Source organism: Bos indicus, chromosome 20, assembly GCF_029378745.1.
Source record: "Bos indicus isolate NIAB-ARS_2022 breed Sahiwal x Tharparkar chromosome 20, NIAB-ARS_B.indTharparkar_mat_pri_1.0, whole genome shotgun sequence".
NCBI lineage: Eukaryota > Metazoa > Chordata > Mammalia > Artiodactyla > Bovidae > Bos > Bos indicus.
Window position 1 is genome coordinate 36,832,220 of NC_091779.1, and position 19,267 is coordinate 36,851,486.

Genomic DNA, 19,267 nt, shown 5'->3' on the forward strand with positions numbered 1-19,267 from the left:
TAAATAACATAAATAAATGTGACAATTATAAAATATAATCCATAAATCTAAGGAATGTAATCTTTAGAGTCATACTAAGCTTATGTTCATTTCTTATCTCAACTTCCACCTAAAAAACGAACTCAGGCCTCTTACTGATACAGAAATGAAGTTAACAGTAATGAGAAATTTTCCCACACTATAATACAAAAAAGTATTTGAGTTTCATTTCTTTCTTTCATTTACAGTGTTCCTATATTGAAGAAAGAGGTTTTAAAGCCAACAATAACCATGAAAATTTCCTTAACAATAACAATAAAAATTTCCTTAATGAATAAGTGTTCCTATTTTAAATGAAATGCAATGGCTATTTTGACTGAACAGAAAGGTAATCTGTTTTCCTTAATGTCCATCATTAAGGAAATGTCTATCACAATTTCTTTGTGATATCAGTTGATTGTATAATGGCCTTAATATAAGTATATCATTTTAGTTCACTTTTCCATGAGAGCCTGTCATTGAGGGAAAATAATTAAATTTTTAAAACTTACTGTCTTAGTGCCATGCTTTAGCGTTATTTCATGTGAGTCAGGGATCTTTCGGACAGGATTCTGAAAAAAGAAAATTCCATGACATTAAACAGTAATATACCGGGGAGGGAGGTGGGAGGAGGGTTCAGGATGGGGAACACATGTATACCTGTGGTGGATTCATTTTGATATTTGGCAAAACCAATACAATATTGCAAAGTTTAAAAACAAAATAAAATTTTTAAAAAAGTAATATACCATATTTGAGAGGAACTACATACATTCACAGGAAATTTAATTTTTAAAAATTGCATCACTGGCTTTTTAACACAAAACTTTAAAAGACTGGAAATAAAAAGTGTGAGTATATCATTTCTCAACTTCTAGATAGATTACAATTGGTCACTCTGAGCTGATAATAAATTTATCTTATATCTCTAAAAAGCTAAACCTAAGAAATTCTTTAGGTTGTATGAAACTTTAAGATCCTCTCCATACAGAAAATTCTTAAAGTCCTCTTTTCATTGGTACTTGGGCATACCTTAAAGTATTTATGCACTTAACTTATAATAGACAACACATTTATCTTAGAATTTGCACAGGATATATACCTTTTAACCCATAAAAGATTAAAAAACAAAAAGCTAATATTCAAATGGTACAAATACGGAATTCAGTGATTGATCAATTCAAAAAGCCTTTATTAAAGTGGGATTATACCAGATGCTAAGTAGCATTAGACACAGCCTCTACTCATCTCCCCTCCCAAGAGGGAACACCAATAACTCTGCATGTTATGTTAAAAAGGGTATGGACAGAACAATGGAGGGACAGAGGCGATGGATGCATAAACCAGACGTAAGAGGTCACAGCGATCATTTACGTAAGATGTTTCATTGTTTAATCAAGTCTCCGTTATCCAAGTGTAGGGTTACTATACTAAAATTATACAGTCATTACAACTTCATGCTAGGATTATCTTGCAATCTACTTAATTAAACATGTGCAATCTACAGACTTTGGTTTCTGACTTTCCTCCTTCTTCAGGATCATTGATGAACGAATCAATCACCAGTTCATTCTAGTTTATCTTAAATCTTTCCCCTACTATGGCTCTCTCTTCTCAGCATATGAACAATTAAAGTACTTCCCATATTAAAGCACGCACACACTAACTTCCCCCTATGTTTACTGCTGTATCATTATCTTTTCTTTATTTTTTCTTTCCTCACACTACATTTACACTCAGTGCCTCTACTTTCTTTCACCTTCTACCTCTACCATTTAAGCATTTGTCATTTAATTCCTAATGTCTAGCAGAGTTTTTAGCACTTAAGGGACCCTTAGTAAATATTTGTTGAATGAATAAATATTATTAATGCCCCAGGACACTTCACAGACCTTAACCGGCACGTCTGACCTTTCATCAGCATGATAGCTTTGTAACTATTTCCTCCACCTTGAAAAATGTTCCTTCTTGGGAGGAATCAGCCTTGACAAAAAGCCAGAAAATCTAGGGTTTTAAAATCAAGCTCTGATACTCATTAACCCTGTCATAACCTCAGAAGAGTAATGACTTTCAGCTTCTTTATTTGCAAAGAGGATAACAACATCTGTCCCGTAAGTTATTGTGAATTAAGTGTTGTAAAGGTCATAATACAGAGTCTGGCACAAAGTAGTTGCTAAATAAGTGACAGCCATCATTTATTCTAAGGCATAGCTCCTGTCTGTCTCTCTGGTCATATTAGTCTATTTCTAGGCTTCGCCTCCTCTTTATTTGGCTAATTTCTACTCACCCTTTAAGACTCAATTCAGATGTGACCTACTCCCTTCTGTGCTGTGCTATGCTTAGTCAGTCAATCATGTCCAACTCTTTGCTACCTCATGGACTGTAGCCTGCCAGGCTCCTCTGTCCATGGGGATTCTCCAGGCAAGAATACCGTACTCTCATAACAACTTCACCTTGTCTCGTGTGTGTATGCTCATTCGCTTCGGTCGTGTCCGACTCTTTGTGACCCCATGGACTGTAGCCCACCAGGCTCCTCTGTCTATGGGATTCTCCAGGCAAGAATACAGGAGTGGGTTGCCATACCCTCTTCCCGGGGTCTTCCCAATCCAGGGATCAAACCCATGTCTGGGTGCATCTCCTGCATTGCAGGTGGATTCTGTACCCACTGAGCCACTAGGGAAGCCCCACAGAACCTATCATAAAACATCGTAGTTTTTTACCTCTCTGTCTCCACACCGTTCCCTAACCAAACTGCAAAAGAGATACTTCTCAAAGACTGTGAGTACACACACATACACACACACATATTGTCTCTAGGTCCCTAATCTATAAAACACCTGGTATAATGCAGGCACACAAAAGTTTTTAGAGTGAATTAATGGCTGTTAACAATGTCTACCTTGTAAATCACATTAGATAATCTTTAATTTACCTCAAACATTAGTGTTTATGTCTATAAAGAAGAGCAGGTAGGTGCTATTCATCAGGTGAGTCTGCTGAGTGACAGTCAAAGATAACTGGCAATTTCCCAAAAGTAAAAACCTTTGAAGACCAAATGATCCTGTCCCAGACTAAAAAAGCACATATAAACTTGCAAGTATAGAGAAATAAAGGTGGTTTTGTTTTAGACTTGTTTGCCTCTGAAAGTGGCTATAGTTCATTAGCACCACAGATCAGTAAAGATCAGGAACCCAGAGGCACTGCACAAAAACACTGACCTCACAGTAACCCAAGGAACTGCAGGAGAGCTTGCAGTTTATTTCAAGACAAAGATATTACAGAATGGTTCACGATCTCTTAGAAAGTCCCACACACACCCATCTCAGATATACCAATATTCCAACACAAATTTCAAAATAATTTAAAAGTTGAACAAATGAATTCTGGACTGCCTCTATATTAATTATGTAAACCACTGCTTCCTTTGCAGTTGACAATATTTGTAAGTAATAAAAACTCATGTAAAGGTGCTAAGTACTCCTAAAAGAAACAAGAGAACAGTTCAATTGTTTTACTTTGAGAAGAATCTATTACTATCATTTCATAACCAATGACTATTTTATCACTCAGGAAAGAGAAACACTGTCACCAAAAGGAAGGATGAAAATTATTTCACTGAGTTCAATGCAGAATGTGCCTATATATAGACAATTTTTGACATTTAAAGAAAAAACTTGCAAGAACACAGAACAACTTAGTATTTACATTAGGAGTAAATTAAATATTTAAATAAATATTGTTTACATTTAAAATCAAAGTTTTACTGGAAATCATGTAGGGCATAACTCATAAAAAGCCCATATAATTGGCACAACTAAATCATCTAAAATAGTAGCTATCCATCTTTTGGTAGCATATCACTTGATGGTGACTGTTCTTTGTCCAGAACTTTTACTAATGACTTTTTGAAATATGGCTTAGTGTGAAATTTGCTATAACAGTAAAACATTTTCAAGATTTCCCTGCCAGAGGACATCATAAACTACAAGACCTCAATGAAGTCATTTACTGCCAAAATTCGTAACAAGAGCTACACTCTTAATGGAAGATGGGAAAAGATACCAGTTTCTGTTTTGGTTTGATTTTAAATGCCAACCAAAGGGTTATTTCCCAGGCTCTTTTGTTTACCTCAATAAGAACAATGATAGCAAACATATCTGGAATAACATGAGCAATTCCATCTGATGTACATACATCCTTACAGTGTTTTCAAAAGAACTGAAAATCATTAATAACCTTTCTGGAATAAATTTGTCATAAATTTTAAAAGTTAGATATGTGTAGTACTTTGAGCCAAAATAAAAAAGTCTCAGTTCAGTTCAGTCACTCAGTCATGTCCGACTCTTTGTGACCCCATGAATTCCAGCACGCCAGGCCTCCCTGTCCATCACCAACTCCTGGAGTTCACCCAGACTCACGTCCATCGAGTCGGTGGTGCCATCCAGCCATCTCATCCTCTGTCGTCCCCTTCTACTTCTGCCCCCAATCCCTCCCAGCATCAGGGTCTTTTCCAATGAATCAACTCTTTGCATGAGGTGGCCGAAGTATTGAAGTTTCAGCTTTAGCATTAGTCCTTCCAAAGAACACCCAGGACTGATCTCCTTTAGAATGGACTGGTTGGATCTCCTTGCAGTCCAAGGGACTCTCAAGAGTCTTCTCCAACACCACAGTGCAAAAGCATCAGTTCTTCGGCGCTCAGCCTTCTTCACAGTCCAACTCTCACATCCATACATGACCACAGGAAAAACCATAGCCTTGACTAGACGGACCTTTGTTGGCAAAGTACTGTCTCTGCTTTTGAATATGCTATCTAGGTTGGTCATAACTTTTCTTCCAAGGAGTAAAAAGTCTACTCAGTAATAAATGTCTACCACAAAGCAGCTAGTAGTTGTGGCAGAAAATGGAGATTTCCATAAAGGAGCTTGAAAATGAGTGCTACTTTCTCCCAGAAACCACTCTGGAAATAGTTACCAGTGTAGTATCATTGGTTGTTGTTCGCTGTTTAGTCACTCAGTCATGTCTGACTCTTTGTGACCCCATGAAATGCAGCATGCCAGGCTTTCCTGTCCTTCACCAACTCCCAGAGCTTGCTCAAATTCATGTCCATTGGGTCAGTAATGCCATCCAACCATCTCATCATCCGTTGTCCCCTCCTCCTCCTGCCTTCAGTTTTTCCCAGCATCAGGGTCTTTCCCAGTTCTTATTATCAGGTGGCCAAAGTACTGCAGCTTCAGCTTCAGTACCCATCGTTCCAGAGAATATTCAGGACTGATTTCCTTTAGGATTGACTGGTTGACTCTCCTTGAAGTGCAAGGGACTTCCAAGAGTCTTCTCCAAAACCCCAATTTGAAAGCATCAATTCTTCAGTGCTCAGCTTTCTTTATGGTCCAACTCTCACATCCAAACACAACTACATCCTTACATGAAAAACTATAATTTTCATTGTAGAGACCTTTGTCAGCAAAGTGATGTCTCTACTTTTTAATACACTGTCTAGGTTGGTCATAGCTCTTCTTCCAAAGAACAAGCATCTTTTAATTTCATGGCTGCAGCCACTGTCCAGAGTGATTTTGGAGTCCAGGAACATAAAGTCTGTCACTATTTCCACTGTTGCCCCATCTATTTGCCACGAAGTGATGGGACCAGATGCCATGATATTAGTTTTCTGAATATTAAGAGTTTTAAGCTAGTTTTTTCACTCTCTTCTTTCACTTTGATCAACAGGCTCTTTAGTTCTTCTTTGCTTTCTCCCATAAGGGTGGTGTCATCTGCATATCTGAGGTTATTGTTATTTCTCCCTGTAACCTTGATTCCAGCTTGTGCTTCATCCAGTCCAACATTTCACATGATGTACTCTGCATATAAGTTAAATAAGCAGGGTGACAACATACAGCCCTGACATACTCCTTTCCCAATTTGCAGCCAGTCCATTATTCCATGTCCAGTTCTAACTGTTGCTTCTTGACCTGCAAACAGGATTCACAGGAGGCAGGTAAGGTGGTCTGGTATTCCCATCTCTTGAAGAATTTTCCAGTTTGTTGTGATCCACATAGTCAAAGGCTTTAGTGTAGTCAATGAAGCAGAATTAGACGTTTTTCTGGAATTCTCTTGCTTTTTCTATGATCCAAAGGATGTTGGCAAATTGATCTCTGGTTACTCTGCTTTTCCTAAATCCAGCTTATACATCTGGAAGTTCCAGTTTCATGTACTGTTGAAACCTAGCTTGAATTATCAAAAGCAACCAGAGTCCAATTAGAGTCCATTCTGTTGTAACTCTTAGAATTCATTCATTTACTCATTCACTTACTAATCACACATTCACTTAACAACATTTATTGAGTGTTTAATCATATACAACATACCAGGAACTAAGTTAAAGATAAAAAGACCAATAACAAAGACTTTGCTCACAAAGAACTGCCAGTCTAACAAAATAAAACAAATAGGTAAACAAATAAGCAAACTAAAATCTTTCAGAGGCTATGGCAGAAGGATACACAGGGTTCAGCACTCAATTGCATTACGCCTAGGAATTCCACCTGCCTAGGAAAGTAGAGAGTGATTAGAAAAGGTTTCATGCAAGAGATGTTTGAGATGCCTTTGGAAAAACAGAAGTTCCCTAGGTAAAAGCAGAGGACATCTAGGATAGAATAAGATGACTCTTGACACTTTCTCAACTGCAAATAGTTTTGCCTGGCTGGAGTTTAAATTTCTGGGCAAGAAAAAGGGAAAGGATGTGTGTGTGTGTGCGTGTGTTAGTTACTGTTAACCCAGAAAGTTAGTTAGCCCAGAGAGTCAGTTATGAGCCAAACTGTATACAATGCCAAGAATCTGAAATTCAAGTTCTAAGACACGTAGAGTAATATAACAAGATTTGAGATTTCAAAAAAAATCACCAAGGCATCAAAAGAGACAGTTAACACAGTGAAAAGGTAACATACAGAATGGGAGAAAATATTTGCAATACATATATCTGATATGGTATCAATATTTAGAATAAATTAAAAACTTCTATGACTCAAAAACAACAACAAAAAAGCTCACTTCAAAATATGGCAAAGGAGTTGAATAGTTATTTTTTCCAAAGAAGATACACAAATGACCAACAAGCATATGAGAAGATATTCAATATCACTAATCCTTCAGTTCAGTTCAGTTCAGTCGCTCAGTCGTGTCCGACTCCTTGCGACCCCATGAATCACAGCATGCCAGGCCTCCCTGTCCATCACCAACTCCCAGACCTCACCCAAACTCATGTCCATTGAGTCAGTGATGCCATCCAGCTATCTCAAGCTCTGTCACCCCCTTCTCCTCCTGCCCCCAATCCCTCCCAGCATCAGGGTCTTTTCCAATGAGTCAACTCTTCGCATGAGGTGGCCAAAGTACTGGAGTTTCAGCCTCAGCATCAGTCCTTCCAATGAACACCCAGGACTGGTCTCCTTTAGGATGGACTGGTTGGATCTCCTTGCAGTCCAAGGGACTCTCAAGAGTCTTCTCCAGCATCACAGTTCAAAAGCATCAATTCTTCGGCGCTCAGCTTTCTTCACAGTCCAACTCTCACATCCATACATGACCACAGGAAAAACCATGGCCTTGACTAGACAGACCTTTGTTGGCAAAGTAATGTCTCTGCTTTTCAATATGCTATCTAGGTTGGTCATAACTTTCCTTCCAAGGAGTAAGCGTCTTTTAATTTCATGGCTGCAGTCACCATCTGCAGTGATTTTGGAGCCCAAAAAAATAAAGTTTGACACTGTTTCCACTGTTTCCCCATTTATTTCCCATGAAGTGATGGGACCAGAGTAATCCTTAGGGAAATCCAAATCAAAACCACAATGAGATACCACTTCACACTCAATGCAATACTAATATTTAATGAGGAAAAAGAAAGAAAAACTACATAAATGTTAGCAAGGATAGCTGTACATCTAAAAATGAGTAAGACTGCAAATTTTATATTATGTGCAATTTACCAAAAAAACCTTATACTAGATACAACAAACCAAAAAAGATTAAATGATGCATACTATTAAGCTGGAATACTTCTCAATATGCTAACAAATGCTAGGTAAGCTTCAAAATGAATCATTTATCAAATATTTACAATCTTCCTTCAAAAATGTAAAGTTACATGTTTAAAATACTGCAGGAAGGAAAGACAATTTCCTATCTAAATCTCACAGCTGGTTCCAATCCTTCAATTAGCAGTATTCCCAAACCATTTCTAAATTACCTTCAAACCATCTATGCCCTATTGCAAGCTGCAATCTTGGAGAACATTTCTTAGTAACATGACTTAAAAGTACATTGTTAAATAACTCTTTGTACTTGTAGGGCTGAGAAACTTAAAAAGGATAGTTCATTCTTATATTTTATCAGAAGTCACATTTTAAAAAATATGATATTAGCAATAAACACAAAGATGACAAATACTCTTTATGTTTATCATACAAAAATGGCAGGTAATTAGCCAACAGAATTTATATCAAATGACATTTATTTTCAAAGCTACCATGGACATATACTGTATCATTTCCTAACACTCCAAAATTTTATGAATATTTCAGCTCTTATGTGGATGGTGACTGCAGCCATGAAATTAAAAGACGCTTGTTCCTCGGAAGAAAAGTTATGACAAACCTAGACAGTGTATTAAAAAGCAGACACATCACTCTGCCAACAAAGGTCTGTATAGTCAAAACTATGGTTTTTCCAGTAGTCATGTGTGGATGTGAGAGTTGGACCATAAAGAAGGCTGAGTGCCAAAGAATTTATGCTTTTGAAATGTGGTGCTGGAGAAGACTCTTGAGAGTCCCTTGGACTGCAAGGAGATCAAACCAGTCAATCCTAAAGGAAATTAGTCCTGAATATTCATTGGAAGGACTGATGCTAAAGCTGAAGCTCCAGTAATTTGGCCACCTGATGCAAAGAGCCGACTCACTGGAAAGGACCTTGATGCTGGGAAAGATTGAGGGTAAACAGAGAACCTTCAATGTCTCTCTAATAACATTAGTCACAACTGTAACTTGTCATAGAATCACATAATTTGTTTTAGTAATTTTCTTTATTAGTAGAATGTTACTGTGGGTTAAATTTAGAAAAACTAACGTTTTTAAAGAAGTTTCTGGTCAAAGGGTATAAACTTTTTAGTTATAAGATAAATGACTTCTGAGAATTAAATTCTCAGCATAGTAACTACAGTTAATAACACTGTGTTGTATACTTGAAACTTGCTAAAAGAGTAGAGCTTAAATGTTCTCACCATGTGTATGTGCTCAGTTGCAAAGTCGTACAAACCCTTTGTAACCCCATGGACTGTAGCGCCCCAGGCTCCTCTGTTCATAGGATTTCCAGGGCATTCCATGATTTGTGGCTCAACAATGCCAATATCTGGGGCCTCCCTGGTGGCTCAGATGGTAAAGAATCCACCTGCAAAGCAGGAGACCCAAGTTTGATCCCTGAGTCAGGAAGGTCCCCTGGAGAAGGGAATGGCTACCCACTCCAGGATTCTTGCCTGAAGAATCCCATGGACAGAGAAGCCTGGATGGCTACCATCCATGGGGTCACAAAAAATAGGACATGACTGAGCAACTGAGCACACACATAGCAATTTAATATTTCTATAGATTATACTCCATTATAGGTTATTACAAGATAATAGGTATAATAATCTGTGCTATACAGTATAATCTTGTTTATTTTATATATAGCAGTTTGTATTTGTTAATCTAATACCTCTTGTTTGCCCCGCCCCTTTTCTCTCTGTCCTTTGGTACCACAAGTTTATTTTCTATATCTCTGAGTCTGTTTCTCTTTTGCATATCCACTCATTTGTTTTATTTTTTAGGTTCCACACAGAAGTGATATAATATAGCAATTATCTTTCTCTTTGATTGGAAAATCTTGGAAGTCAAATTTAACTTTCAATTTAGCAAAACTCCTACTCTATAATTCAATCTTCCAAACTGCAGGTAACATAGGATTTTCCGCCCCCCCGATTCATGCAAACATTCATTCAACAGTTACTTAATAAAAATCCTATTGCTTTAAAGAGTCAAGGCAAAAACAGGATAAGAATCTGGTTTCTGCTACTTATTAGTGGTAATTAGTGGTAAGAAAAAATCCCTCCTTCATAGAGCCTCTATTTCCTTAACCATCTACTGGATATAAATAATAGTAGTAACAGTGAGCACATACATGCATACTATAACCAAGCACTGCTCAGGGCACCACATATATACAAAGCCATTCAATCTCAGCAACAACTTTGGTCCTACTTTCACCTTATTTGAAAGATGAGGAAACTGAGGCAAAGAGAGGTTAAATAATTTGTCCAAGGTCACATAAGTGAACTTAGACGTCTGGTCCCAAAGTCTGTGCATATAATCATTATGACATACTGCCTCCTCTGTAGTAATACTCACCCTGTGAGCGTCACAGAGTACAATGACGAAGAGAGTTAATATGCCAAAACACTTTCCAACTGCAAGCCCATTATAAGAAAGACATTAGTACAGGCCTGGGGCCATAAAGGTTCTATTCTAAAAATACATATTTGAGAAATCATTTGAGACCAGGTATAAAATGCCATGAGACAGAAAGAGCAAAATTAGTTCAGCATGGGTTATATACTGTAATAGTATGAGTTACATTTAAGATTTCATAACTGTCTTTTATAAAAATTGAGTTATTACTTAGGCAATCTTTTTATATTTAGTTAAAGATACACAGATGGTACTAATTTTAACTACAAAAATTATCAAGGTATCAGTCAAATCAGTGAGAATTAATTTACTTAGGAAAATAAGAGAAACTTAAGACATAATAAATTTTCATCAAATTTACCTGGTACTGAGAAAAAAATATATCTTAATCCTTCTCTACATCAGATCAGATCAGATCAGATCAGTCACTCAGTCGTGTCCGACTCTTTGAGACCCCATGAATTGCAGCACGCCAAACCCAACACTAGAGAACAGATACCATATCTGATTTAATGTAACTCTGCATACAACTGTAAAAGGTAGTGAAAATTAAAGACATCCCAAAAGCCAATCTATATAGGTTCTCATATTCATTCTATAATTCTTGCACTAGCAATTATATACCCTATTCATCCCATCAAATATGGAACAGACACATTATTAATACTTCTTCCTACTTTCCATAGCACTACTACAACAAAATATTTTAAACTGCTCTTGGGCATTTCCATTTAAAGAAGAGAAGCAGACTGTTTACTTCCCATCTCTTTTCTAGTATGTAAAATCTTTGATGACAGGTGCTAAGCCTTATTTTATTTGCATCTTCAGTACTTAGCACAGTGTCTGACATATAGTACTTGCTCAAATATATTCATTCTAACTAAAGATATAAATTACTTAGCAATGACAGTCTATTTAAAGAAAATAAACATGAAATCATGAGAAAAAATAGACAATCAGGGTTTGTATTTATTATACTATGTTTATCTATCCTTTCTAAAATATGAGGACATATGTATTAACTATCTATATTCTGTATCTACTCTTAAAATTTTTTCTCTGTACCTTCAAGATAAAACATTCAAAGCCACAGACAGAATTACTATAAGGAATACCTAATAAAGCCCAAGTGCCAGGTACTCTGCTAAACGCCAGGAATCCCCTAATAAGGAAGACATAGGCCCTGTCTTCATAGAGCTCAGAAACTAAAGAAGGTGCACACTTGTAAAGAAATAACTATCACAACAATGATCATTTTATCACAGTTGTGACAAGCACAATAATTGAAGAGTGTCCTATGTCAAATCATATACAAAAATTAACTCAGTATGTACCAAAGACCTAAATGTAAGAACTAAAACTATAAAACTCACAGAAAAAAAAAAACAAATAAACAAACATAGGAGTAAATCTTCACAACCTTGAGTTAGGCCACTTAGATATGACACCAAAAGCACAAGCAACAACAGAAAAAACAGATAAACTCAGACTTCACCAAAATTTTAAATTATTATACTTGAAAGTATACCATCAAAGAAGGTAACAGAACAACCCACAGAACAAAATAAAATATTTGCAAAACATATATCTGAGAAGGAATTTGTGTCCAGAATACATAAAGAACCCCTATAACTTAATAAAAAATAGACAAATAACCCAAATAAAACAGGCAGAAGATCTAAAGAGATCTTTTTCCAAACAGGACATACCCATGGCTGATAAGCACATGAAACAGTGTTCAACATCATTACTCTATGGGAAATATAAACCAAAACCACAGTGAGATACCACATCACATCCACTAGGATGGTCATAACCAAAAAGACAGATATGTATTGGTGAGGCTACAGAGAAACTGAACCCTCAGAGACTACTGATGGGATTGTAAAGTGGCATAACCACTTGGGAAAACAGTTTAGCAGTTCCTGTTAAACACATAATTATCATATGACCTAGCAATTCCACTTCTAGATACACATCCCCAAAAACCCCAAAACATACATCCATATAACTACTTCTAGACAAATATTCACAGTAATATTATTCATAATAGTCAAAAAGTATAAACATCTGATGTCCATCAACTAATGAATGCATTTTTTTAATGTGATAAGTCCATATAAAAGAGCATTATTTGGCAACAAAAAGGAATGAAGTACATGCTATGTAACATGGATGAACCTTGAAAATTTATGTTAAGTGAAAGAAATCAGTCCCAAAGACCGCCTATTGTATTATTCCATTGATAGGAAATGTCCAGAATAGGCAAGTCCATTGAGACAGAAAGCAGATTAGTGGCTGCCAAGAGCTGGAAGCAGACTAGTGGAGGGAGAATAGGGAGTGAAAGTAAAAGGCTACAAGGTGACTTTTCAGAAGGATAAAAATATTTTAAAAGTGGATAGTGGTGATAGTTGCACAACTCTATGGTTATACTAAAAATCACTAAATTGTGTATCTGAAAATTATGAATTTTAGGATATCAATTACATCTCAATAAAGCTATTACAAAATTTTTTAAATAACAAAGGAATATACTGGTGCCACACAAGTAGCACAAAAAACGAGGTATTCAAACGTCAGTTAATGTTTTTAAAAGGACAAAACACTCTCCTTTCACAAGGAGAAAAGTTGGATACGAAAAAATTAAATGGTTCTTCACTGATAGAGACAGGTCTGTCACAATGTCACCCACAGGGTCACTACTTACACAGACTACCAAGAGAATGGAGGTGCGAAATCCTGACCGGGGTCCACACAGAAGAAAAAGCATGTGGGAATGCATGAAAGAGTAGTCATATTAAAAGACAGTTCCTAGTTGGTACGAAGCGGGCATGAGACAAGTCTAGGGGAGACAAGGGATGACCCTGAAAAGCAGAACAGGCCACGACTAGTGGTAAAGGAAGGCATAATGGTTAAGTACAGGTGTTCAGGGGTAGATTCCCCTAGATATGAAAACTGACTCCACCGTTTACTATGGCTTTGGGTCAGTTAGTGCCTCTGAGTTTCAGTTTACTCATCTGTCAAAAGAGGATAATAGAAGTAGGAGGATTAAACAAGTTATTTCACCTTTAATACTTAGAACTTTGCAGCACAACGGAAGTACCACCACTTACTGCACTACTGTTCTGGGTTCTAGATTTAAGCATATGTTTATCTCGTTATCATAAACCAAACAAAAGGAACTGCAGACACTGAACTGTGAGTTAACAGTGAATTCCTGGTTTGTTGGGGCATCACTTTTTGGGCTGCACTGCTTGGCATGTAGAATGTCCCTGACTGGGGATTGAACTCATGCTTCCTGCAGTGGAAGTGCAGGGTCTTAACCACCAGGCTACCAGGGAAGTTCTGAGCAACACATTTTATGACAGTAAAAAGTATTAAGACTGTGCCATTAACTCCCTTCATTTAATTAAAAAAAAAAAAATTTAACCCATCTGTAGTCTTCAAAGCTTTGTGAAATGCAAAAGTGAATAAAGACTCCCTGATTCCAACAGAAAACAGTGGTAAAATGGCAAAATTACCACCCAACAGCTGCCTGGTTAGACTATGTAAATCAACTTGGTGGTCTTGATGTTATTTCAAATTCACAATTAGCTGCACTTCCAGCACTCAGCACCAAGAGTATGAACAAAACGTCCCTCCAAATAAGGATCAAAGTCTATAGGAGAACTCCTTTTAAGTAAGTTCTGTTGGTGCTTTTTTCATGTGTACCTTCAGGCTATTCTATCAATTTGGCACTTAAAAATACAAAATGCATTCAAGTGCAAACTTTATAATCTTGGTAACAGGCAAGTACCTGATTCTACTAAAAGACAAATCAATTTCAGTAAATGTTAATGATTTTGTAAAAATTCTTTAAAAGTACTAAGAAATCATTTTCAAAATTGACATATGCAAATCTTCCACTTTTACCCACGTAAAAAGGAGTGAAAGATCAACAGAGGTATTTTATTTGCAAACCTACTAATCTGAAAAACTGATTTTATAGCTGTTTTTATAGCTTCTTTAACATCTATAAAAGTGCAAAATATAATTACATAACGCTTGTCCTTAAGAATACTTACTAGTAGGAAAGACAGAAGAAAACAAAGTGAGATCGATTAAAAAAAAAAGACTATAACTCAACTACTTTAACACAGAGAGGTTAAAATGGGGAGGGGGTTTTTCGTATTTCCATACAAATTGTGAAATTATTTGTTCTAGCTCTGTGAAGAATACCGTTGGTAGCTTGATAGGGATTGCATTGAATCTATAAATTGCTTTGGGTAGTATACTCATTTTCACTATATTGATTCTTCCAATCCATGAACATGGTATATATTTCTCCATCTATTAGTGTCCTCTTTGATTTCTTTCACCAGTGTTTACAGTTTTCTCTATATAGGTCTTTAGTTTCTTTAGGTAGATATATTCCTAAGTATTTTATTCTTTCCGTTGCAATGGTGAATGGAATTGTTTCCTTAATTTCTCTTTCTGTTTTCTCATTATTAGTGTATAGGAATGCAAGGAATTTCTGTGTGTTGATTTTATATCCTGTAACTTTACTATAATCATTGATTAGTTCTAGTAATTTTCTGGTGGAGTCTTTAGGGTTTTCTATGTAGAGGATCATGTCATCTGCAAATAGTGAGAGTTTTACTTCTTCTTTTCCAATTTGGATTCCTTTTATTTCTTTTTCTGCTCTGATTGCTGTGGCCAAAACTTCCCAAACTATGTTGAATAGTAATGGTGAAAGCAGGCACCCTTGTCTTGTTCCTGATTTTAGAGGAAATTCAGGCTCTACTACAAAGCCACAGTTATCAAGACAGTATGGTACTGGCACAAAGACAGAAATATAGACAAAGGAGGCCAAGAATATACAATGGATTAAAGACAATCTCTTTAACAAGTGGTGCTGGGAAATCTGGTCAACCACTTGTGAAAGAATGAAACTAGAACACTTTCTAACACCATACATGAAAATAAACTCAAAATGGATTAAAGATCTCAATGTAAGACCAGAAACTATAAAACTCCTAGAGGAGAACATAGGCAAAACACTCTCTGACATATATCACAGCAGGATCCTCTATGACCCACCTCCCAGAATATTGGAAATAAAAGCAAAAATAAACAAACGGGACCTAATTAAACCTAAAAGCTTCTACACATCAAAGGAAACTATTAGCAAGGTGAAAAGACAGCCTTCAGAATGGGAGAAAATAATAGCAAATGAAGCAACTGACAAACAACTAATCTCAAAAATATACAAGCAACTCCTACAGCTCAACTCCAGAAAAATGACCCAATCAAAAAATGGGCCAAAGAACTAAATAGACATTTCTCCAAAGAAGACATACAGATGGCTAACAAACACATGAAAAGATGCTCAACATCACTCATTATCAGAGAAATGCAAATCAAAACCACTATGAGGTTCCATTTCACGCCAGTCAGAATGGCTGCGATCCAAAAGTCTACAAATAATAAATGCTGGAGAGGGTGTGGAGAAAAGAAAACCCTCTTACACTGTTGGTGGGAATGCAAACTAGTACAGCCACTATGGAGAACAGTGTGGAGATTCCTTAAAAAACTGGAAATAGAACTGCCTTATGATCCAGCAATCCCCCTGCTGGGCATACACACTGAGGAAACCAGAAGGGAAAGAGACACGTGTACCCCAATGTTCATCGCAGCATGTTTATAATAGCCAGGACATGGAAGCAACCTAGATGTCCATCAGCAGATGAATGGATAAGAAAGCTGTGGTACATATACACAATGGAGTATTACTCAGCCATTAAAAAGAATACATTTGAATCAGTTCTAATGAGGTGGATGAAACTGGAGCCTATCATACAGAGTGAAGTAAGCCAGAAAGAAAAACACCAACACAGTATACTAATGCATATATATGGAATTTAGAAAGATGGTAACAATAACCCTGTGTACGAGACAGCAAAAGAGACACTGATGTATAGAACAGTCTTATGGACTCTGTTGGAAAGGGAGAGAGTGGGAAGATTTGGGAGAATGGCATTGAAACATGTATAATATCATGTATGAAACGAGTTGCCAGTCCAGGTTCAATGCACGAATCTGGATGCTTGGGGCTGGTGCACTGGGACGACCCAGAGGGATGGTATGGGGAGGGAGGAGGGAGGAGGGTTCAGGATGGGGAACACATGTATACCTGTGGCAGATTCATTTCGATATTTGGCAAAACTAATACAATATTGTACAGTTTAAAAATAAAATAAAATTTAAAAAAATAAATAAATAAAATGAAACCAAAAATAAATAAATAAATAAAATGGGGAGGGGGGGAATTACATTGAAAACAATTTGTTTTATTGAAAACAATTTCTTAATTTTACAGTAAAATGAAACATATGTGAAACAGAGCCAAAAGGTAAGTCATATGCAGGAACACATGAAGAATTGGAAAAAAAGAAAAACGAAAGTGAAAGATAAAAAAGAGGAAGATTACACATAGATAAATAACAAGTGAAGGACTTTGGGAGCATTAATTACAGTAGTATTAATAGAACTATAAAGTATAAACATGCAACACACTGAACCTATATTTTATATTAATCAAAAATATAAAGTGTGAAAAAGTCACAGCATTATAAGAGACAGTCAGGGGAGGAATAAAAAAAGATTTCATTATTTCACATAAAGTACTATTAGTAGAAAAAATCCTTGGGTAAAGGGGAAAAAATCATTTTGAGGAAGGACGAGATGTCCAACAGAGTATTTGGAGAAATGAACAGGGGTTCTGTGAATTCAGAAGATAAGTATATAGCTATAATAAATAACAAAGGATACAAGAAGAACAACTTTTTTTCATGATTACAATACAAGTAGTCAATTGAAAGGAATATCTAAATGTTCATAAAAGAGGGGCATTAAAAGGTTTGATTAAAACCTTTCTTAATATAAAATTTCTTAAAAAGAAATTTAAATTTTTAGATAGTTAATTTAATCTTTAACAAAAGTTGTCATAACTTCATCAAATCTTAGAATACACTGAATCTTATAAACAACAAAAATGAATCAGGCATTATTTTATGAGAAGTAGGGAGTAATTTTTCCAACTAAAATTTAGTTAGCAGAAAATGGCACATTAGACTATATAGGATCAACTTTGACAACATTATTAAGAGGGCTGCTTTTGCAAAAAAAAATTCAAAACCTTCGTGAATTTTCTCCAAGGCTCCTAATTCCATGATATTCAAATAATTTATTATCCTTGTCAATTTTTTCTTTTTCAATTAAGACCTGGTCTAACTTAACTAGATATTCATTACAATGGGTTTCAATGAGGGACATTCTTAACACCACTTCCATGGACTTAAAGAAATTTTATATCTGCAAGATTTGTAATTCACTATATACTCATTATACTAATCGAAGTTTACCAGAATTTAATGCTGCATACTAATATGTTAAAATAACTTGTAACTGAAGAGACTACAGTCAGTTAAAAAGTACTCTGCCTTCCTCAGTGCTCTCAATATGCTTTGTATTGTCTGCATCTTCCCCATCATACACTAACTACTGAAAATAAACAGTCCATACCAGCAGTCATTCACATTGCAGGTGCACAAAATAAAAACCCCTGATTAGAGGCAGAAAGGACCCATATTAGGGACCATTCCTGGTAGCCACCTGAGAGGATACAAAAGCCAACCTAGAAATGGGAGCTTAAAAAAGTCTGCAGAGCTTTGACAAGGGAACTGTGGTAGGACTAGCCTGGAAATGTGTGAGTAGAACATTGCTCCTGAGTTTCTAAAGGTTAACTGTGACTAGATCATCATTTGGCTTTGATTCCATGAAAAGTCTAGGAGTAAGAGAGTAACTGTAACCAGAGTCAAAGATGGCCATTCACTCAACAAATATTCCATGAGTATCTATTAGGTGCCACATACAGCTCAAACCCCTGGGGATACGACAGTAAAAGAGACAATGTTACTGCTCTCAGGGAACTTCAATTATTGTGAGGAGAAAGACAAGGAACCAATAAACAAAAATGTCAGATAATGGAACACCATAAAGTAATGGAACAGAGGTAGAGAACTTATATAAGGTAGTCAGGTAACATTTGAACCAAAAAATCCAAATGAAATGAGGGAGTCACGTGAAGTTCTGAATGTTATTTCAAGGAAAGACAAAATAGAAAATATCTATGAGGGAATATGGCTTCCCTGGTGGCTCAGTGATAAAGAATCTGCCTACCAAGCAGGAAACTCGGGTTCTATACCTGGGTTGGGAAGATCCCCTGGAGAAGGAAATGGCAACCCACTCTAGTATTCTTGCCTGGGAAATACCATGAAAAGAGGAGCTTGGCAGGTTGCAGTCCATGGAGTTGCAAAAGAGCTAGACACAATTTAGCGACTAAACAACATGAGGTTATGGATAAGCATAGCTGTTCAAAGAAAAGCAGAAAAGTCAATGTGGGTAGAGAAAAGTGAGTAAGACAGAAATGGAAGGAGATCGAGTCAGAGAGACTTGCAGAGGCCAAATCATACAGGGCCTTAGAAGGCAAGGCAAGAACTAGGATTTCCTAACCATGTGATAGGAAGAAACTGCAGAGCTTACTGACAGGAAAGTAACCAAGAAAGCAGGAAAGTGACAAGATCTGAAACGTGCTTTTTAAAGTCTGGATTACTCTGGTGAACAGAGAAATAATCCCTCTTATTTGACCTTACAGGCTTAAATTATAAACAGGCTAACCTTAAAATCCCTGCCATTAAGCCTTATTCTATATAGGAGTCTGTTGC

At 36.5% G+C, this 19,267-nt stretch overlaps 1 protein-coding gene across 1 annotated transcript in view; it reads right to left on the reverse strand.

Moving 5' to 3' along the window:
• The window catches only part of WDR70 (WD repeat domain 70), a 287,174-nt gene that overhangs the window by 232,790 nt on the left and 35,117 nt on the right, over window positions 1-19,267 (reverse strand). The window contains exon 6 of the mRNA XM_019983020.2: window positions 531-590. Within this exon, the coding sequence (XP_019838579.1) occupies window positions 531-590 (60 nt within the window). The remainder of the gene's footprint in view (window positions 1-530; window positions 591-19,267) is intronic.